This window comes from Bufo gargarizans, chromosome 1 (genome assembly GCF_014858855.1).
Source record: "Bufo gargarizans isolate SCDJY-AF-19 chromosome 1, ASM1485885v1, whole genome shotgun sequence".
In the NCBI taxonomy this organism is placed as follows: Eukaryota; Metazoa; Chordata; class Amphibia; order Anura; family Bufonidae; genus Bufo; species Bufo gargarizans.
This window is the reverse complement of record NC_058080.1, coordinates 131175581-131198221: the sequence shown is the minus strand read 5'-3', so window position 1 is coordinate 131198221 and position 22641 is coordinate 131175581. Positions and strand designations below refer to the sequence as shown.

The following is a 22641-nucleotide window of genomic DNA, read 5'->3' as shown; positions in this document are numbered from 1 at the left end:
TGTCAGTGCTGGTGAAGGTGACGAGGATGACGTATCGATGGACGTCACGTGGGTGCCAACAAGACAGGGATTGGAGAGTTCAAAGGGAGAGACGGAGCAGCAGATAGGGAAGAGAAGGAGAAGAAGCAGGCAGAACTCACAGTGCATAGGAGACAAAAAGCAGACTGCAAATGTATCTGGAGTGAGTTATCCACCATGCACGGTCACATCTTGCGCTCTCAGGACTCCGGCACATGGCTCCGCAGTGTGGGCTTTTTTTAACGTGTCAGCTGCTGATAATAGTGTTGCCATCTGTAGCCTGTTCTGTCAACGCATAAGTCGAGGTAAGCCCAATACTCACCAAGGGATGACTGCCTTAAGAAGGCACCTGGCCTCACATCACTGAGCCCAGTGGGAGCAACGCTGTTAGAACCCGCAAAGCCACACTCTCGGCGCTCCATGTCCTGCCTCTTCTTCTTCTCCTCTCTCCTCCCATTTGTCCTCCACTCGACCTTCCACCATGCCGTCGTTGCATTCATCTGGGAAAAGGCAGGCTTCTGTGCCTAAGTGTTCGAACATAAAAAGTTGATGACGCCGGATAACCCTCTTGCCCAATGGCTGATCGCTGGCTTGTTGGAACTGCTAGCCCGCCAACTACTGTCATATAAACTAGTGGACTCAGAGGCCTTTAGAAAATTTGTTGCTATTGGCACACCGCAATGGAAGGTCCCGGAAGGAAATATTTCTCCCAGAAGAGCATCCCAGCGCTATATGGCCATGTTCAGCAGCAAATGAATGTATCTCTGGCACACAGTGTCGGTGCCAAGATAAATCTGACTACAGACACATGGTCTAGAAAACACGGGAACGGAAGGTACATAACTTTTACTGCCCACTGGGGGAACCTTCTGATGGCTGTCAAGCATGCAAACAGTGGCACTCGTGTGGATTTGGTGTTACTGCCACGGATTGCATGCAGGCCTGCCTCTTCTTCTCCTCCTCCTACTCCATCCGCCGTCTCCTCCTCAGCTGACTCCTCCTTCTCCACTGGTACCGCCTCTTCCGCTGCACCCCGCAAGCTCCCCAGGACCTATTCGATGTGCCAGGTGAGATGTTGCCATACTGTGCTGCGGCTGTTGTGCCTGTAAGCTAAGAGCCACACATGCATTTCTTTCAGCTCTGCGGTCACTGGCCGATCAGTGGCTGACCCCGCTCAATTTGACAGTTGGTAATGTGGTGTGCCACAACGGTGCCAATCTGCTGAGCGTGCTGAAACAGGGCAAATTGATACACGTGCCGTGCATGGCACACGTTCTGAATTTAGTCATGACTCGATTCTTTGCCAAATATCCCAGAGTCCAGAACATCTTGCGGCAGGCCAGGAAAATCTCTGGCCATTTTAGAAGATCTTACACGGCCATCGCTCGCCTTGCTGACATTTAGCGGCGACACCATCTGCCCGTCAGAGGTCTGATTTGTGACTGCCCCGATGCGATGGAACTCCACCTTTTATATGCTTGATAGGCTGCTCCAGCAGAAATGTGCAGTTAACGACTACCTGTACGAATTCTGCAGAAAGACAGGTTCTGGGAGCTTGGTTTCTTTTTACCACGCCAAAGGCTGCTCATGCACGACGCATGCAGACTTCTGCAGCCATTTTATGAGATCGCCAAACTGGTCAGTCGCAGCCAGGGCACCATCAGTGATATCGTACCTTGCACCTTCTTTCTGGCGCGTGCATTGCGTCGTGTCATTGATCAAGCCGTCAAGGAGCTGGAAGATGAGGAGGTCACAATGCTGAATTAATTCCCAGGGGGGCTACTCCATCTGAGACAAGTCAGCAGGATTCTGAAGAGGAGTCAGAGGAGGATGGTGGCTGGGGGGAGGAGGAGGAGCAAGAAGAGCAGGCTTTAAACTTTTTGGGGATCCCTGATGTTGTCTGTAGCTGGGGGGAGGAGACTGAGGATGACATTCTCCTGGGCGATGAGCAGGAGCAAGGGCGCTCCACTGCTTCCAATTTAGTGCAAATGGGGGCCTTCATGCTCCAGTGTTTGAAGAGGGACCCCCGTATAAAAAGCATAAAGGGCAAGGACCAGTATTGGGTGGCAATGTACTTAGACCCTTGGTACAAACACAAAATGGCGGACATGTTACCAGAACCATAATGCAGCATTTCCAGGCCTTGCTGCGAGAGGTGCTGCATTCTGCTGTTGCGAGCGCTGGCAGAGGAATTTACACTCACAGCGAAACAGGCGTGGGTACCAATCCTACTGCGCCTGCAAGAAGAGGCCGGTTTGAAGATATGTTGATCACTTCAGATATGAGATCATTCTTGCAGCAAACCCATCGACAGCCAACCTCTGAATCCAGTCTCAGGGAATGCCTAGGCAGACAGGTGTCCGACTACATCGGGTTAATGGCCGATGTGGATGCTCTAAGAAGTGAGGAAACCATGGACTACTGGGTGTGCAGGCTTGACCTCTGGCCAGAGCTGGCACAATTTGCCATGGAACTCTTGGCTTGCCCCTCAGCGCATGACAGTGTGGACTACCTTACATTTCTAAAAATGAATGAGGCATGGATCTCGGAGGAATTCAACACCTGTGATGACCATGTGTAATTGAATTTCCACATGCCATCCCAAACATATCTGCCACCACCCAGAACAAAGAATGGTCCTTGTCTTATGTATATACAGCGGCATTAAAGGCCTTTTCTGTCAGGCAAATGCCTAATTTTGGTCCTCTAATCCAGTGGCCTACAGTAAAATTTTTATCTAGTGACCGCCTAATGTACCTCCAGACACATAATCACTAGTTCTTTTCTGTCAGGTGAATGCCTAATTTTTGGGGCCCGTACTGGCCTACAGTAAAAAAATGTAGCCAGTGACCGCCTAATGTACCTCCAGCCACATAATCACAAGTTCCTTTCTGTCAAGTGAATGCCACCTAATTTTTGGGGCCTGTATTGGCCTACAGTAAAATATTTATTCAGTGACCGCCTAATGTACCTCCAGCCACATAATCACTAGTTCTTTTCTGTCAGGTAAATGCCTAATGTTTGGGGCCTGTACTCCACTGGCCTACAGTAAAATTGTTATTCAGTGATCGCCTAATGTACCTCCAGCCACATAATTACTTGTTCTTTTCTGTCAGGTCAATGCCTAATATTTAGGGCCTGTACTCCACTGGCCTACCGTAAAATTGCTATTCAGTGACCGCCTAATGTACCTCCAGCCACATAATCACTTTTTCTTTTATGTCAGGTGAATGCCTAACTTTTGGGGCCTGTACTCCCGTGGCCTAAAATAAAATTTGTCTAGGCTCCAGCAAGGCATATTTTTGAGAGTTTTCCATTAAGACGCATAAAAAAGGCTCCTGAATAAGATACATATTTTTTGTTGGAATTTTTTACATTGATCCCCCTCTGGTATGTCACTGTCTATGTTATGGGACTATTTGTGCACTTCTCATAGGTGTGTGTAGCCTATTGCATTAGGGTGTGCACCCTAAAGCACAAACACACGCCGTGCTCTCGCCCGTGTATATATATATATATATATATGTTATACACACATGTAGTTATATTGCCCCTGTACATTATATAGGGGTAATATAACTGAGGAGGGCTATCAGGGGACATTATACAGTGGACAACTAAGGAGGGGTAGCACTGTGGGACAGGGTACATACTTATTTTTTATAATGCGTTATGGGTACCAGACCGGAGCAACTGGGCACCAAGTGTAGCTGGCCAGCTAAGACCTGTCCTAGGTTGCTAGTATAGCCTTACATGTGTATACTGCTAAACCTTAATACAGTTCATATGTTTATGTGTTAAAGACAAAAGCAGAGTTATTTACTGTGACATTATGTTTTGGATGTCATATAACTGTTAAATTTTTTGTCACGGTAGGTAGGTAAGCGGGGAAATAACCGAACACGGGAAAATAAACAGAACAAACGACTAGGCCCAAAAGCTAGAGAGAAAAGGGTCACCTCCTAGCGATCCCTAAAAGCTTTCCCTAAACTGCTGTGCCCATGTGCATACCCTTAGGATGGATATGCACATGCCCTTGTGCCTAAAACCTAAACACCCTGGGCAAACCCTAAGCAGCAGGGAAAAGGGAAGAGGCAACCTGCTTCATCAAATTAGGAAGAAGCACGTGTCTCCCTAGAGGCCTAGAAAAACACACAAAGGGAAATGAAGGAGAGGAGTTATCTTGAGCAGAGCTGGAGCAGACGATCCACCACAAATCAAGAGCTCCCAGGAAAGAACTATAAACCGCACAGGCCACTGGGGGAAGGAGGGATAAATAGCCTCACTAACAATGAAATCCAGTACACCTGAGGGAAGATGGATCCAGCTCAAACCCAAATCAAAAGAAACAAAGAAGTCAGACATGTGCAGCCAGTCTGATAGATCTCCGCACATTCACAGGGCAAGGCGTGACAATTTTGTGTTCACAGAAGCAGAAAAAGATTATATGCCTTTAAGATTCATTTTGTAATGAAAAATAAGCTCAGTGACACAGCAGAAACAACAGAAAGCATAGTGTTAATCTATTATTGCTGGTCAAAAGTCTAGACCAATCACAGCCAGCTTCTCATACAGCAAGAGTTTTCACCAATCACAACCAGCCTCACAGACAGCCTGTCTGGGAATTCCCCTAGCAGGAGCTGCTGGAATCATTACTCACCAGAGAGAGGATCTGAACAGACACACAGTTTCAGTCAGAGTCCAGTTTTATGGGAACAAGAGGCCAAAAAAGGTATTTAAAATAATTATATAATGTTCCTACTGTTAATATTGTGATTAGAACTGTATACTGAACCAGTTATATATGTGTTTACTTACAGTTCCACCAATTGCAACCATACAATTGCAAATTCAAATTGCAACCATACAAGTCAATTGCAAATACAAATTGCAAGCATACAAACTAGATTCCATACAAATTATACAAACTGTGAACTGCTCATACCAGATCATAAGCAACTGCATACTGCAAACCAAGTTAAGCAAGCAGATCTATTAGTTAGACCTCAGATATACCTCTCAGAGAGATCTTAAAGTGATTAAATAAATTAAAGTGAGAGTACAGATACTCTAGAGAGAAATATATCCACCATTTTATGTTGAATGACAAGATTGAACAGTTGAACCACCATCTTAATCATATTGCCATTTTGTGATATCTTTTCAACATGTGTTATGTACAAAGTATATGGATTATCTTCTGCGGAGGCGGCAGTGTTATATGAAGAAAAGTGGAAGTTAATAAAGAAGTTATTTCAAGCATTTGGTGTGCTCTTTAAACCTACTAATTCCATAGAACGGCGCTAGAGGAATTACAGAGTAATAGACAGTCTGGTTAGACTAAAAGTTAGAGATACCAAAATTCTTCTAATGCCACAACGCAAAAGGCACTTCATAGCGCTGCGCCTGCCACACCAAGTTCCCTTCCAAAACTATCACGCGCGCCGCAACCGTCCTCACCTCACTAGCAGGCGTGCGGGGCAAGCAGCGTAACGTCAACTCTGCTGCCCAGACGGGACAACTCCCAGCCTGAGCCTGAACAGCACACGGCTCTGCTTCCACCGGGTCCGCCCCATGTGAATTACTAGCCGCCGCCCGCCGGCAGCCCGCAGCCAGGTATTGTAATTTGCGGTGTGAAGGCGGTGGCCAGTGTAACAGTTAAAGTGGAATCAGCGGGGGGCACCAGTAAGCACAGAGGTGAGAGAACCTAAATTTTGAGGCTTGATTAGGGTGTGCCCAGGCACAATACAATAATACAAAAAAATACTTCCAAAAGTGTACACAGCCATTAACCTGTAAATATAGGATATGACTGATAATATGACTATAACTGTAGCGATGCATGATACATAGTTGCCAACTGTCCTAAAATTTGACTGGACTGTCCCTGTAGTCCTGGCAAATTAGGCTGACCCAGGCCATAAATGGATTGGTAAGTATGGTGATATGACAGGTGCTATAGCTGTATATACATGAGAATTGTCAGTAAACATGATATGACTGGTACTAGGAGAAATGTATACAGTATGGCCATTTCTGCCATTACAGACTATTTATTAAAGGCCTTGACTGCTGCTGGTGGACTTTCTAGCCTGCCCCTGCTGTATCCAGCCCACCACTGTTTTATTCTATGCCTTGCAGGGGATGCCAGGCAACCCAGCGCTCAGTGATATCCTCCCTTCTACTTATCTTTCTCATGCAGGTCCCTAGAATGTACTGAATGGAAGGACACCTATTCCCCAAGTGCAGCGGGCTCCTCCTGCTCAAACAATTTTTGATTTTGCTGCCCCTTTGCTGGCATTTGAATTAGCAAGCAGTTGGAGGATGAAGAAGCTGCCAAAGAGGATCTCTAGTCCTCCACAAGTAAGAGGAGGGAAGGAGAAGATGGCAGTACCAGAAGGACAGGACAAAGCAAGAGTGAAAAATGGAGAGATAGCAAACCCATGGCCCAAAGTAACCACCAAGTAAGTAGTGCCCGTCACACAGCATTGTTTATAAAAACCCATGCCAAAGAATTTGGAAGAGGGTACGTAATGGGCCCAGGAGCTGTGCATGGTTCGTACATGGTGGTGTCAGCCAATCTGAATGGTTAGACATGGGAGCTACACCTTTTCCTCCAGCAAGGTCACACCCTAGGCCCTTTAATCTGAAAGGGTCCAAAAGGTCCACATATGAGTAGACCAGTGCTGTACACCACACATGATAGTTCAAGATGTTAAATATTTTACATTGGAGCCCAGGAGCTTGAAATTAGTCATCTAGATTTAGGGCTCATGCACACGATCGTATGTATATTGTGATCTGCAAAACATGGATGCGCAAAAAAACCGGATGACACCTGTGTGACATCCGTGTGACATCCGTATTTTTTGAGAATCCATTGTAACAATGCCTGTCCTTGCGGAATGGACTTGCGGACATTTAGATACTGAATGCACACAGAGGCATTTAGGTTTTTTTTGTGGGCCCATTGAAGTGAATGGTTCTGCATTAGGGCCACACAAAAAAAAGGAACCGACAAAAAATACGTTCATGTCCATGAGCCCTTAGAGAGGTTTTCTAATAAAGACATGTTTCCGCTCAGTCAAACCATAAGTTATATGACTATAGATCTTGAAACTGGCTCTGGTGACAAGAATAACAAGAAGAGACTCCATCTTCCTGGTCTTTCTCCGATATAGTCTCTGTAGTTCTTATCTGATATATAGGCAGGTAAGGAATGGGAAATGAAATGCTGCAGTCAAGATTTTTTGTATATTTTTATTTTTTTATTTTTTAGGGATAAAGGGGAGGGAAGAAACGGGGAAGGGAAGATCATTTTTTATTTTTTGGGAAGCATTTTTTATTTTTTTATTTTTTTATGGAGGGGATAAGGGAAAGAAAGGGAAGGGAGAAATGGGGAAGGGAAGTTTTTTTTAAGTTTTTTGTTTTTGGGGAAGGGTTAAAATTTTCTTCTTTTTTTTTTTCCTGGCAGGCGGCAGTACAGGATGGTGCTTGGCGGTTCGCCTTCACACTGGCTCTTTTTCCAGAGGCTCTCTAGATTTCATTTTCCTCCAGAACATGCAGATGCTGAAAAAAGTAAATCTATCAGTTATTTGATATTTGCTACTTACATGTCAGCTCTGAGTGAAATGTGTGCACAGATCCTCCAATGTTTTTTCTTACATTAGCTGCTTATCAGTCCACTGACATTATAACATGTCTGGCCTTGTAATATGCGCCAAATTTATCATGAAGCGTTCAGTATTGTGATAAATCTGGAGCATCTAGTGACGGCCTGGGCTAAGTTTACACTGTGTAATGTGTAATATGTATCTGAAATAATACTCCTGTTCCACAGAGTATCTTATAAATGCTACCTACCATATGCCAGCGATCAGCATGATGGTGACGGAGCCGGCCACAGATATTGCTATGAGGGAAGCATTGTTGTCCCGTAGCTCCTCTAGAAGTGGCGGCTCAGGCATTGTGATGTCAAGCACATCAGGAAGTGTAGGGCGAGGATGGTATGTTTTTGTCGCCTGTTCCGATCCGCTGATAACTAAATGAAGAAAACAATTACATTAATAGTTAATTCCATGAAGAGAACGATAATGACATTGTAGTGTATCTTATACATGAAATAACATGGAATATATGTCAGAATATCAGAATCGTCTGCATCATGGAGGCCCAGAAGCACTGTCAAAACCAAGAGTGGCTCCAAAATACAGAAATGGCTCAAATCTTTCCATTATAGTTTTTTTCCTTACAACTACTAATGTAAAATAACCCCACATTATAGGTGACAATTCAGATTTTCAGAACTAGATCCTTTCTCACTAATTATCACCCACAAGTAGTTATGAATCCCGTGTATCTAAGAATTACCACCCAGCATAGTGCCAGTAATGATATGTCCTTACCTGCCACGTTATAGGTGATCTTACTCACTGGCACCTCAGAGTCCAGGATGGTGGTACACGTGTACCGTCCGGAGTCCCCCATCTGTACGCCCTTGATCACTAGATAGGGCTCCCGGGTGATTTTGGGATTGTGTTCACGATGCTATAGAAAAAATATGGAGAATTATTAGAGCCTCAGATATCACAACTATTTATAATATAATATTTGTAATTTATCATAGTCATATCATTAAGACAAAAATCTATAGAATTACTGATGATAATTTGCTGACATGACAGAAAGTCTGATTTTAGACCATATTGAGCAGCCGGGTGATGATATTGGGTGAAAGGACTTTCTGCTAAGTGCTTTTTGAGTAATGGAAGGAATAAGTTTGGGAAGCGCTGCCTTAACATTATGGTCATATAACTCAAACTGAACAATCTCCCATTTTTACCCTTATTTTCTTGAAAATCTGCCTTGTACTTACCAGGGTGAACACGTTGTTATAGGTCTCCTCCAGCCTCGCGTACCATTCAAAAGTACAGTCCAGAATTAGTTCTTCATATTCTGGGATTTTTATATTTATCTCTAGAAGAACAGGAAAATGAAAGAAGATATTATAGAAGTAATTGTGTAGATATTCTGTCCTACATTTAGGGGTTGTCTCAATAACACGTCTCCTTCTATAAGACCTAATAGGAAATATGGGCATCATAGAGGAGACTGATAGTAACTGGTTATATTCTGCCATCTCCTCACCTCCACAGTTTACAGTCTCTGCCAGGTGAGACTTGTGATCTTTACATGGAGAGCAGGACCGTCCAGTTTTCAGATCTGAGAAAAGAAGAAAGAAATGAAATGTGAGCCGAGCATTAAAGACACTTATAATATTAGAATAAATATGATAATCATGTGCTGGTATCTATCACCCCTCTGTCATCTGCACATGGACAGTATACTGTACAGGACTGAATCATATTATTTAAATATCCTCCTGCTTTGGGAAGTCTGGTGTATACCAGTGATTTGGGGTCCTATATATTTACTAATGTACTATATGAATGTAGATGTAAGAAAATAAATTTCTACTTTACCAAAACATCTGTTGGAGGTGCACAGGCAGCTGCATCTCTCCAAGTAGTCTGTGAAAAGAGGAGACATCATATAATAGTCAGCGAGTGCTGTGTAAAGCGCCTATGTAGTGCTGCTCACCTCTGTATAATAGGCACAGTACCCACAGTTTACACATAGTTTACACACACTGGTGGGAAAGGTCCATTGACATGCATTATATAGTGTAATTCTAGTTCCTCTGGCCTATAATAGAAATCTTATACTGTACCTTGATTTTTTGGAGGGCCCCCGGCGCAGACAACCTTCTCCTCGGAGCAGGTCTTACAGTTGGTGTAGGTTTGCACCATTAATCCTGGGGAAATGCACTTGTGTTATAACCTTCCAATCTTATAGAGAATAATAATGACAAGAAGCTGAATCTGGTATAAAATGTACTTACCACAGCTGTCTGCACCTGAGGAATGGAGAAGAAAGAAGACATTACTGACCGTCCTCATTGTCAGACTCAGAAACCTCTCATCTCTGGGTCTCCTTATTATTACATGATGTCAGTGCCTCTGTGTTCGTCACTTTGTTTTCTAGATTTCCATTGACAGAAATCTCTGAGCCGCCCCAGAACGTTCCGGGCCTCTATAGAGCGCAGCAGCTCCTAGTGCAAACATCCCTGGCAGCCAATCATGTGCCGGCTTTCATATGTCCAGTATAGGGTAGGAGATAATAGCAGTGATCTGATTGGTGGCTGTGGGGTTCTCTAGTTTAGGTCTACATTACTATTACTACACGAGGCCTGTGTGTGTAATGCATTTATATGTCATATTATAGCACGTGTTATATCTAGAAGAACTCACCTTGTTTATTTGGACACCTCCCTAAAAGTGATAAATGAAGAAAAGCAGAATTACTAATAGAAAACAATAGAGAACAGAAATCCCCTGTATATGAGGGCTCTATCTATAACACTGCAATAATACAAAAGAAAACTGCACACATAGCAATTCCCAGTATAGAACATTTTATTCCAATCGCTCCCTCCTGTCACTAGGCTGTAGGGAAAGGAAAACAAGCTGAAAACATCCTCTCTGACAACCTACCAGACACGTAGAAGATAAGTACAATGGTGGACAGAAGAAGATTCCACTTACGTTGGTTTGAGTCCTGGACGATAACCTTGAGCTTTTCTTTGAGTCGCTGGAAATGGAGTCCAATGATGTGAAGAAGCTGGACCTCTAAGATATATAAAGAGGAGAAGAATGAGAGTCCGATCCCCTCATCTATCAGTCTGAGCCCCCAACACACTAATTCCTATTAATAAGAGAAGTAGAATTTCCACCTACGTATAAAATATTGTACTTACCCTTAAAACCTATATCCTGGATGACGTCCACAGATTTCTTATATTCAGACGCAATTTCGGATATAGCATATTTATCTGGAAGGAAAATAATGGTACAATAATTATCTATCTATCTATAGATTATATGAAATAGAGATAATAGTAATAATATAATTACCCAGTATGCCGACTTCATCCTCAAGGTAGTCCAAGACTTTTTTCTCTGTGACTTTGGCAAACCGCTTGATGTTGACATAAGCTTCTATTGAGTCAATGTCATCGACTTGGCTTTTGATGAAGGTGTTGAATTCTTCCATAGCCATTTTCCCTCTGGAGTCGCATGGTATGCAACAGAGAGACAGTCCGATGAAGACAGATGTTACGAGCAGTAGAAGCCACATGGTCTGGATAGAACCAGACATCTTTAGTAAAATCGCTTCCTGTAGCAAATAATCACTAAGGACGCAAGAGAGCAGAACTATGTCCCACTGAGAAGACAACAGCACTGCACCGGTTACAGCATCAGGCGCCGGTTAAGGGACAATGTCTTTATGACATCATCAGAATATGCAAATTAGGTTCTGAAACAAGCAATTGGATTGGTGGAAAATGGGATTATGACATCACCAGAATATGCAAATGAGGCTCTGGAACACATAAACTATTGGATTGGTGGAAAATGTAATTGTGAGATCAACATATGAATATGCAAATTTGGCTCCAAAACAAATAAGCTATTGCATTTGTGGAAAAATTTATTATGAAATCATCATATGCAAATGATTCTCTGGAACATTAGTTGTTAGAAGGAATAAATAAGTATGTAAAAAAAAAAAAACATTTAAATATCACAAATAATACATATAATGACATTCTTTACAGAATATACATATCAAACATGGTTCACAGAATGATGTACCCAGGGGCATAACTGGGGAAGGGGGGGAAGGCGGTTGCAAGTGGGTGCATGTGCCCCGGGTACCAAGCATGGAGGAGGCACCTGGGCGGGCACAGTCTTCTGAACATGTCTCGCATGACATCACAACAAAGAGGTTTCAGACGGTGGGAGCGGAGCACCAGAGCTGCCTGCTGCAGTGAGTCAGTCTATACTGGAGCTGCGCCTCTACCTCTTCTCCTCTCCACTCACTAAAATCACATCTATGGACAGAAACTGCTCTACAGGACAGGAGGTACTAGTCTGCCGCTGCCCCAATGAATGGTTTATGGCTCCAAGACTATGAAGCCTGCCCAGGCTGCCCTGAGACAGTATTCACACTGTTGCCGGGTCTGGGCCTCCTCTTCCTTTTTTGTGGCCCTCAGGCACTGACACGTTGCCCCTGTAGTCCCAGCGTTATCTGTGGTGTAACAGGACTGCAGGTAACAATTACATTATCTGTGCAGACAATGATGACTGAGGTTTTACATAAGACTACCAAAGCTAAAGCTACATGATTGACAAATACAGTATTTTAAAAGAGATATGTTACATTATGAAAAAAATATTGGAATATACAAGAGTGTAGCTGACTGGTATAACATTGATGAGTACAATATATTCTGTCATCTTGTAAAGCATGGTTAAAGAGGTTGTACACATTTGGGGGCTGACCTGCGATGGGAGGCATATTTACCTGCTTCCCGATGCTGACTCCCAGCTCCTGCGCTCTCTCACCTCCGCTGCTCTGCTCGGGTCCCAGGATGTAAACTTGTTCATCCGGCAATTCAAATTTTTGAGCATATTAAAAATCAGCTCTTGCCGGCGGCAGATCGTGCTGTCTAATAGCAATCTGCCGGCAGCAAACCACTAGACAGTATGGGGATGAGCGATGGCATAGCGATCACTCCTGTCCATGCTGCGGAGGAGATTGCTGCATGTAATAGCAGCGTTCTCCTCCACTAGCGAGCAGGCGATTTCCGGGATGGAACGCTTCCCTCTCAACAATCGCTTTCTGAATCGGCCTGTGTAATACAGACTTTACATACAGTAGTAAGATGATTTTATGGTGGAAGTGAGGCCCCTTTCCTATTGTGCCCTTGTGCAGCTGCACTGGTTGGACATATGGCATGTCCGCCCCTAAGTGACATAATCAGCATACAGGGCACATACCGGGCAGGGGCTATTTACAGGCATACTACAGGTACTCAAGTTGAAAGATAACCAAAAAATATACTGTACGCAATCTGTGTGTTTTCATCTATCCATATTTCACAGTATTTTTTTTGGTTTATAATGCCAGATTCTCTTTAACAGTTTAAGGACATTGCCATTTTTTTTTATCTTAAAGGGGTTGTCCGGGTTCAGAGCTGAACCCAGACATACCCTTATTTTCACCCAGGCCGGCCCCCTGAGGCTAGCATCGGAGCATCTCATGCTCTGATGCGCTTCCTTGCCCTGCGCAAGGTCTCTTCTGTTTTCAATAACACACTGCCAGGCGGAAGCTTCCGCCCTGCAGTGTGTTCAGTGACGTCACCGGCTCTGATGAGCGGGCTTTAGCGCTGCCCTAATCGTTTTAATGGCTAGGGCAGCGCTAAATCACGCCCATGAGTGCCGGGCTTCCTGACAGCCCCATGGAGAGCCCTGGTACGACACTGGATCTTCCAAAAATGGAACCGCTCCGATGCTCAAGTCAGGGGGCTGCCGGGGTGAAAATGGAGGTATTAACCCGGACAACCCCTTTAAGGACCAGGCCGATTTTTGCAAATCTGACGTGTCATGTGGTAATAACTTTGGAACACTTTTACTTATACAGGCCATTCTGAGATTGTTTTCTCGTGGCACATTGTACTTCATGATAGTGGTAAATATGAGTCAATATAAATCACCTTCATTTATAAAACAAATCTTAAATTTACAGAAAATTTAGAAAAATGTCTAATTTAAAAAATTTGAATTTCTCTGCTTTTAAGGCCTTTTGCACATGACCGTATGGCTTTTTCAGTATTTTGCGATCCGCAAAAAACTGATCTGCAAAAAATACGGATGACGTCCCTGTGCATTACGTTTTTGCGGAACGGAACAGCTGGCCCCTGATAGAACAGTACTATCCTTGTCCATTATGCAGACAATAATAGGTCATGTTCTATCTTTGAACGGAACGGAAAAACAGAAATACGGAAACGGAAGGCATACGGAGTACTTTTAATTTTTTTTGCGGATCTATTGAAATCAATCGTTCCGTATACGGATCGCAAAAAACGGAACGGAAACGGAAAAACACTTTCGTGTGCAAGAGGCCTAAGGCAGATAGTGATACCTCACAAAATTCTTATTATTTAACATTTCCCATTTATCTACTTTATGTTGGCATCATTTTGTAGATGTAATTTTATTTTTTAGGACATTAGAAGGCTTAGAATTTTAGAAGCAATTCTTAAATTTTTTTACAAAATTTCCAAAACCCATTTTTTTAAGGACCTGTTCAGTTATGAAGTCACATTTGTGGACGTATGTAGTAGAAACCACCCATAAATGACTGAATTTTAGAAACTACACCCCTCAGGTTATTCAAAACTGATTTTACTAACTTTGTTAACCCTGAGCAGGACTCAGAGGGAAAAGAGCGCCAGATGGTTTTTGGAGGGCAGATTTTGCTGGACTGGTTTTTAGACACCATGTCCCATTTGAAGCCCCCCTGATGCACCCTACAGTAGAAACAATCAAAAAGTGACCCATTTTGGAAACTACGGGAGGAGGTGACCGTTTTATTGATACTATTTTGGGGTACATATGATTTTTTGATCGCTTTATATTACGCTTTTTGTGAGGCAAGATTACCACAAATGGCTGTTCTGGCACAGTTTTTATTTTTGTTTTTTTTAAATGTTCAACTGACAGGTCTATTTTTTTGTCTACTTTTTATGTCTGTTTGTTTCAGTTTTAAATAATAAAGAATTTTTGAAAAAAAATCATGCTTTTGTGTCTCCATTTCTTGAAAGACATATTTTTTCTATTTTTCTGTCGATGGGGCACTTTTTTTGTGGGAAGAGTTGATCAATTTTGGTTATATAAAATTTTTGGATCATTCAATATTACACTTTATTGTTCTTTTGGCACAGTTTTTATTTTATTTTTTTACAGCATTCACCTTTGGGGATAGAGTGTTTGATACTTTTATAGAGCAGGTTATTATTAAAGCAGTGATACCTAATATATCAATTTTTTTGGGGGGGTTTACACAATAAAAACATTTTAGAAAAAATGTTTTTGTGTATTCATTTTTTTATTTTTTTTGGGTGATTGTCTCATTTAAGGGCTCATTTTTTGTGGGACTAGGTGACGGTTTGATTGGCACTAATTTTAGGTACATATGAATTTTTTGATCACTTTTAATACTGTTTTTTCGGAAGTGAGGTGGGCTAAATTCAAATTTATAGTTTCTCTTTCTTTTTTTTATGGCATTCACCGTTCAATGAAAAAGTAATGTGATCCTTTTATAGATCAGGTCGTTACGACATACCAAACATGTTTAGTGTTTTTTTTTTGTTTTGTTTTTAAATCACAACACACTCAGTGACATAGATCTGAGGTGGAAAGAACCCAAAGAGACAAATGGCACCCTCTAAGGGGCCATCTAAGGGCTTGTAGGAGGTTCCTGAATACGGGATCGCCCCTGTCAGGGCAGCCATTCTGTTCTATAGGCAGGGCTCAATAGCATAGGGCGTGAATTAGGGTAAGGCCTCCCTCTAGACCATCACTATCCTGCCTATAATTATGCCCTATTCCCTACTATGGAAGATAAAGGATTGATGTATTTACACAGTTTATCTATTTTATTTGTTTTTGTATACTATATGTTGGGTAATTTTAGCGTCTTAATAAAGGCTACGTTTTAATTGGGTGGTACCCTGTGAATACTTTGTCATTTTGCTGGAAAAAAAATTGTGCAGCTCATCTTCCTCTATTTTGTAGGTTTTTGTGTAACTTGGATTATATTTTTCAAATTCTTCTTCTTAGCCTCTAAATTATTTCAAATCTATTCATAATCTCAAAACACAATACAAAAATACATATTTAAGAAGTATACAGTCTTGTAATTTATTTGAAATTTCTGTCTTTAAAAGGGGTTGTCCCAACATCCAGTGTTTTTGGAGAGAGGACCGAGAGGTTGGTACTCCCATCCACTGCTGTGGGAGTCAGTGAAACAGCAGAGCGCAAACCAGGGCTGGCGCTTTCTGTGGGTTTTTCCCATCTCGGCCATGAAAGGTTGAGCCGGGACAACCCCTTTAAGCTGCATACATTGAACTTTTGTGTCCATCTCATAAATGAAGGCAACTATATGGACATCTGTAGCTTGGCGACCAGTGCAGATTGTCTTGGACCCCAGTACATCACCCTTCTACTAGTTATTGTCTAAAGTGGACAACTATTTTAAAGATCGTTTGACATATATTGTTAACAACTGAGAAGATGCCATTAGTTGGAATCTGAGACTGGATCTGGCACAATTCCTCAACTAAAGAGAACTGAATGCTCTGTGTAACCTTCAGGAACTAGTTAAAAATCTCCATCATTGACCACTGACAAATCTCAAAAACAGGGAGTTGCTATAGGGGGTGCAGCAGAGGTAGCAGTTGTCCTGGGCTTTGTGCCCAAGAGGATCCAAAGGCTCTTCTGCCACATTTAAAGACAACGGAATTAAGACACATGGTAATTGGGGCCCAATATCTTCACATTACATCTCAGTCACTCACTAATGGCATCTTTGATATTCCTCCATGTCCTGCAATAAAAACTTGTTATTAAAGCTATGGAAAAGTATAATCTGTGCAGCACTCCTGAGGGAAACTGCAGAAATGGAGAGGGGGTGAGCATTTTGCCTGAGGATGTCTACCTTTGTCAATTAGTATGGGTTCCTCGCTGAACAGTGTAAATTGTTTAATTTAAAAGTGGTTATCCCATGATTAATGTAAAAAATGAAAATCAGACATCATATAGTACAGGGGTGGCCAACCCACGGCTCCTCGCACCTTCATTTGCGGCTTGCAGAGGAGCTCGCTCTCCTCTACATATGCGGCTCGCAGGGGAGCGGGCCAGCTATTCCTGTACTAGGGATGTTGCTCGCAGGTATCGAAATATCAGCAGCACAGAGGAGTAGGAAGCAGTCCCCCCCTACCCCCTGTGCTGCTGCCGCCAGTGAGAACACAGAGAAGGGGAGGGGATGTGGCCACTGCCACCAATGAAATTAACTCACTCATTTATACAAATACGGGAGGCAGGTGCTGGATGAAGAATCATATAGCCCACACCCGACCTCTATGAGAGGTAGATGAGATCTGCGGCAGTTAACCCCTTAGGTGCCGCAACTGAGGAGTTAACTGCTGGGGATCGCAGCGCCGTCATAGAGGCTAGGTGTCGGCTATGTGATTCTGCCAGCACCCGCCTCCTATATCTGTATTAAAATTTATTTGGCATTGGTGGCGCAGTGCACCCCCTTAATACGCGGAGGCCTGCACTCTGACCTGACGCTGTGCACATCAGGTCACTGTGGAGAGGGCACCACAGTCCTCAGAGCAGCGGCAGCAGAGGTAGGATAAGCCTCCTACACAGGTTTTTTTACATTAAAGTACTGATCATGGGGGTCTCATCTGACATGAGGGTAGTATGAGCTCAGATAAGACCCCCAAATCCTCATCAGACCCACAAAATAAGCCTTCCCAGTGCTCACATCTCCCCTATGTTAAATCACCCCCCACACATGTTCTCAGAATGGGGGGGGAAGGGTCATCTGAGCATGGGGCGTCATCTGAGCATAGGGCAGTCATCTGAGCATGGGCGGTCATCTGAGCATAGAGCGGTCGTCTGAGCATGGGCGGTCATCTGAGCATGGGTGGTCATCTGAGCATAGGGCAGTCATCTGAGCATGGATGGTCATCTGAGCATAGGGCGGTAATCTGAGCATAGGGCGGTCATCTGAGCATAGGGCAGTCACCTGAGCATAGGGCGGTCAGCTGAGCATTAGTCGGTCATCTGAGCATGGGTGGTAATCTTAGCATAGGTCAGTCATCTGAGCATAGGGCGGTCATCTGAGCATAAGGTGGTCATCTGAGCATAGGGCAGTCATCTGAGCATGGGTGGTCATCTGAGCATAGGGCAGTCATCTGAGCATGGATGGTCATTTGAGCATAGGGCGGTAATCTGAGCACAGGGCGGTCATCTGAGCATAGGGCGGTCATCTGAGCATTAGTCGGTCATCTGAGCATGGGTGGTAATCTTAGCATAGGGCGGTCATCTGAGCATAGGGCGGTCATCTGAGCATAGGGCGGTCATCTGAGCATTAGTCAGTCATCTGAGCATGGGTGGTAATCTTAGCATAGGTCAGTCATCTGAGCATGGTCAGTCATCTGAGCATAGGGCGGTCATCTGAGCATAGGGCAGTCATCTGAGCATAGGGCAGTCATCTGAGCATGGGCAGTCATCTGAGCATGGGCAGTCATCTGAGCATGGGCGGTCATCTGAGCAGGAGGGTGTCATCTGTGCATGGGCGGTCATCTGATAAATCTTGAAACACATCGTGAAAAACAAAGATTGCCAGAAGCCTCACTAAAGCTGTCTACATTACAGGTAGGAAAGTTGGTTAAATGCACTTTTAAATGTTTGATAACTCAATTGCAGTAATACTGTCGTGTGCACGCATATTTGTGAAAATATATAGCTTGTGGCTCCTGGCAGTCATGCTTATTTTTTTTATGGCTCTTTGTGTCTATAAGGTTGGCTACCCCTGATATAGTACATGATAGTCTTTCTAAAAACCCTAGAACCAGCCCTGTATCTCACATGGATCCAGAGATCTCCCAATTAATTGCTCAAATTGCTCTGCTAGATTTATTTCAAGATGCAGCTTAGGGGGCGTGCACTTTTTCTGGAGTCGTATCCTTTCTACTAAAGCTGGTGGCATTTGAAGGATGGAACTGAGCATGTGCTTCCATCTCTATAAGCAGGACAGAGAAATTAGGAAAAGACCAAACAGCAGATGGCGCTATACAGATAGATTCCAGCGAATAACTCGGTAGCTATAATACATTTTTAGTTACATGCAATTACAACAGTATTCAGATTCAGGTGCTGGTTTAAAATTTTTTGAATATTTTTTATTGAACATCACCTAATAGGAGCAGTTTCTCATTCACAAATATATTTAAAGTTGATTATATTTAGCGCAACCAAAAATATTGAAACGTTATCAAAATTAACCCTACTTTTTCCTTTTGTTTCTCGTGGTATCCGTCAAGTTTTGGTCACCAACCTCCAGCCTTTTGTATTTTCTAATATTTTATTTCTGTGTATTTTATTTTATTGGTCAACAAGTAGGTCTAAACTTGTTTTAGTAGGCATATGATGTGCATTATTCAGGTTCAGAGCTTTTGTGTGGTAATTGTGTATTGCACTGTGTGCCTTCCTCTGTCATTACACACAGCATTGGCCTTAGGCCTCATGCACACAACTGTTGTTTCATTCCGTGTCCGTTGTTCCGTTTTTCGTGATTTTCTGCGGACCTATTGACTTTCAATGGGTCCATTGAAAACTCGGCTAATGCACTGTTTGTCATCCGCGTCCGTGATCCGTGGTTTCAGTCCGTCCAAAAAATATAACCTGTCCTATTTTTTTCACGGAAAACGGTTCGCGGACCCATTCAAGTCAAAGGGTCCGTGAAAAAATGCGGAGGAACACAAGATTGTCATCCGCGTCCGTTTTTTTCCTATCATTTGCATGGCAAACTTGACTTAGACTTTTTTTTTTTACTTTCCTTCATGTCTGGTGATCCGCCCAAAAAAAAGCAAGACACACGGAAACAAAAACGGATCACGATACAACAGAACCCCATTTTACAGAATGGAACACAACAACGGTCGTGTGCATGAGGCCTTATGATAATGGCTTCCTTGTAAGTTCAGTTTAACAACCTAAACACCATTCCTTGGTGTGACAGGTACACTGGCCTTGTCTGCTTCTCTAGGGGTGCTCCCCCAAGTCGCAGCTGTACTATGTTTTGGATGTGGTAAAAAAAAAATCTGCAAAAAAAGCGCCTGCAGTTTTTTGCATCAACATATTCAGAGTTTATGCTGCGTTTCTTTCCGGTAAACGAAAACTTGAGTACCATTAAAGTGAAGCCATCACCATGAAAATGCAGTTTAAGGCTACATGCACATGACCGTGCTGTGTTTTGTGGTCTGCAAATTGAGGATCTGCAAAACACGGATGCTGCCCGTGTGCATTCCCCAATTTACGGAACGGGTGGCCCATTATAGAAATGCCTAATCTTGTCCGCAAAACAAGAATAGGACAAGTTCTTTTTTTTTTTTCAGGACAACGGAATAACGGATGCGAACAGCATGTGGAGTGCTGTCCGCGTCTTTTGCAGCCCTATTAAAGTGAATATCTCCACATCAAAAGCCTCAAAAAGTGCGGCTCAGAAGCGGACCCAATCAACGGTGTGTGAATGAACCCTAATCTTGAGGCAGCATGTTATAGAGCAGGAGGAGCTGAGCAGACTGATACATATTTTTATAGGTAGACATTCAGTAGAACTTTTAACGTATACATTTATATCTCTGCTCTTTTTCTGCATCAGTCATGTGGGCGGTCCTGTATACAACGAAACATATAGGGAAGGCTGTCAATCACTAAATAGGACCGCCCACATGGCTGATGCATAAAAAGAGCAGAGATATAAATGTATAATTTACAAGTTTTACTGAATCTTTTCCCATAAACCATATATGATCTTGCCCTATAACATGATGCCTGCAGATTGCACTGCATTTTCACGGTGACTCAATGTTTCAATTAATGTTGTTTATGTTTGCAGATATGTTGCTGCATCCGAAACGCTCTACTGCCATGAAGCGTGGCAGCACCCTGACAGTGTTATGGCTCATGTGGTTTTATGTATTTAGGTGCAGTACCTTCTGATGTTCTGTGCTACTTTGTGTTCAGTTCTCAATCTTCTTCCTGATATAGTACTATGTGCATTTTCACACAAAAAAATTTCAATTATGAAATAATATATTGCAATGAAAAATTATGCACTTTTGTTTCAGTTATATAAAATCCATAATTTCCCTGTTACTTACTATGTTAGTTTGACCGTGATACATCTGAGTGTAGTTTCCTTTGCATTCTGGTCAAGTGTTGACACAGCACATGCTCAGAACTAATGCTGGGACCGGAAGAATACTGTGTGGGTACAGTAAGTAACAATACACTGTCCTAACACTATTATATCCGCTATCAGCCAATTTGGCATCTGAATAATTACAGCTCATGTTCTAACATGAGATTGGAACTGGTATATTTTTACAATCCACGTGGAAACTATCGGGATACAACATCTGACTGAATGTAATTAAGGTAATTAATAGGACTATCCAGAGGACAACATTTGCAGCCGATTATTAGCACCGTAGTGTTGGATACTGCTTTATTTATTGTGGACAATCTACATGTTTTACACTTTTATTAACTTATTATTTGGTGTTTTCATTTGTTTTATTTTGCATTTGGTGTTTATCGTTTTATGTTATGGAGGAATCTATTACATTTATTGTCTAAGTACATTACCTAATGTTTTACAGACTATTGTATGTCTAAAGAGCTGACACCTATCTTGTTTATGTATTGTGCTTATATAGCCCATAGGTGCCTGGAGCCTAGTCAGTGCATCTGCCTTCATCTTTGTCCATAGCTTGTGGTTGGTGAGCCGCTAATACTGGTTTATTCAATGAGATTTACCAAGCTCAACTTTATTTCACCAACTGATGCAAACTTCTGAAATCCCACAACCATATGCAAGCTGCTGGTGTACCTTTACCCCGTGATGTCATTGGGAAATTATGTCATGTCATGATCTCTTATCCAAAGGCCTGGATTTTATCACCATTTGCAGCACTTTGGATGGCTGACAGAAGACAAAACGGATGACCTTATTGGATAAAACATAATCATGGTCAAAATTATCCTTTATCCTTTATAGATATAATACACTCCAATAAAGAAGTACAGTACTCCAGTGAGACCATGGGGTGCAACAGTTTGGGGTAATCCTTTCTTGGTTTTAGCTTCAAAAACCCAATCAATGTATGTTTATGTATGATCCCGGGACAGGTACATCTCCAACTCCTTCTTGGCAGTCACCCTGGCGGACATCTGGATCTCTATATGGGAGAAATCTGTGGGGCGAGATAGGAGTGCTGCATATTACCTAGTGTTACAACATAATAAGCTACTTTAGGTTTGGCTGTGGTGTGAGCTGCTGTAGTCTACGGCTCTCACTCTCTCCTCAGCTGACGACTCTCTCTGAGTTTGGGGCTTGTAAAGTGGGAGAGCCGGCCAATGTGAACTATGGATGTGACCACTTTCTGAAGAGTGTGGCAGCCCCTTCCAGCGGGGGTGGCAGGCATCAGACCCAAACCAATCTGAAATTGTTGATATATTCTGAAGATGGGTCATCAATAGTTACCTCCTGAAAGCCCCTTTAACTAAACTTCAGTGTCCAGTGAACACCGTTTGTTCGGTCTCTGCTTTATCTTCCTATGTCACTCAGTTGTGACCATTTTTTCCCCCTTAATGCAGCTGAATTCAGATAGTAGGTATGTTATAGAAGTAGCTTTTAGCTGTGGAGGTACCGTTTGGTCACAGAAGGACACACTCTGAAGGAGGCCTAATGTTTTTTTTCTATTTAGCACTAGATGATATTTTTTAGTTTAAGATACAGAAGAGACACAACTGCACAAAAGTGAGCCAAAACAAACTTTATTAAACATGAAATAAATAAACAATGGCGCAATAATGCTGATGAGAAAGCTGTATACAGCTTGGTGCTATCTCCGAC

The 22641-nt window shown here is 42.7% G+C and overlaps 1 protein-coding gene across 1 annotated transcript; it reads right to left on the bottom strand.

Moving 5' to 3' along the window:
• Positions 1 to 7526: 7526 nt before the first annotated feature.
• Positions 7527 to 11136, bottom strand: LOC122925128 (izumo sperm-egg fusion protein 1-like). Its single transcript, XM_044276660.1, has 12 exons — positions 10992 to 11136; positions 10835 to 10909; positions 10623 to 10706; positions 10329 to 10349; positions 9920 to 9934; positions 9749 to 9832; positions 9501 to 9548; positions 9166 to 9240; positions 8894 to 8994; positions 8424 to 8565; positions 7882 to 8059; positions 7527 to 7587 (listed from the first exon to the last, which is right to left on the bottom strand). The coding sequence occupies exons 1-12, from the start codon at positions 11134 to 11136 to the stop codon at positions 7527 to 7529; spliced, it is 1029 nt and encodes a 342-aa protein (XP_044132595.1).
• Positions 11137 to 22641: the final 11505 nt, after the last annotated feature.

Excerpts from the sequence above, each read along its gene's own strand:
- LOC122925128 (XM_044276660.1), bottom strand. The coding sequence starts at position 11,136 with ATGGCTATGGAAGAATTCAACACCTTCATCAAAAGCCAAGTCGATGAC. Across the intron at positions 10,707-10,834 it reads CCAGGATATAGGTTTTAAGG|AGGTCCAGCTTCTTCACATC; the intron begins GTAAGTACAATA and ends TATATATCTTAG. Across the intron at positions 7,588-7,881 it reads ATGCTGATCGCTGGCATATG|CATCTGCATGTTCTGGAGGA; the intron begins GTAGGTAGCATT and ends TACTTTTTTCAG.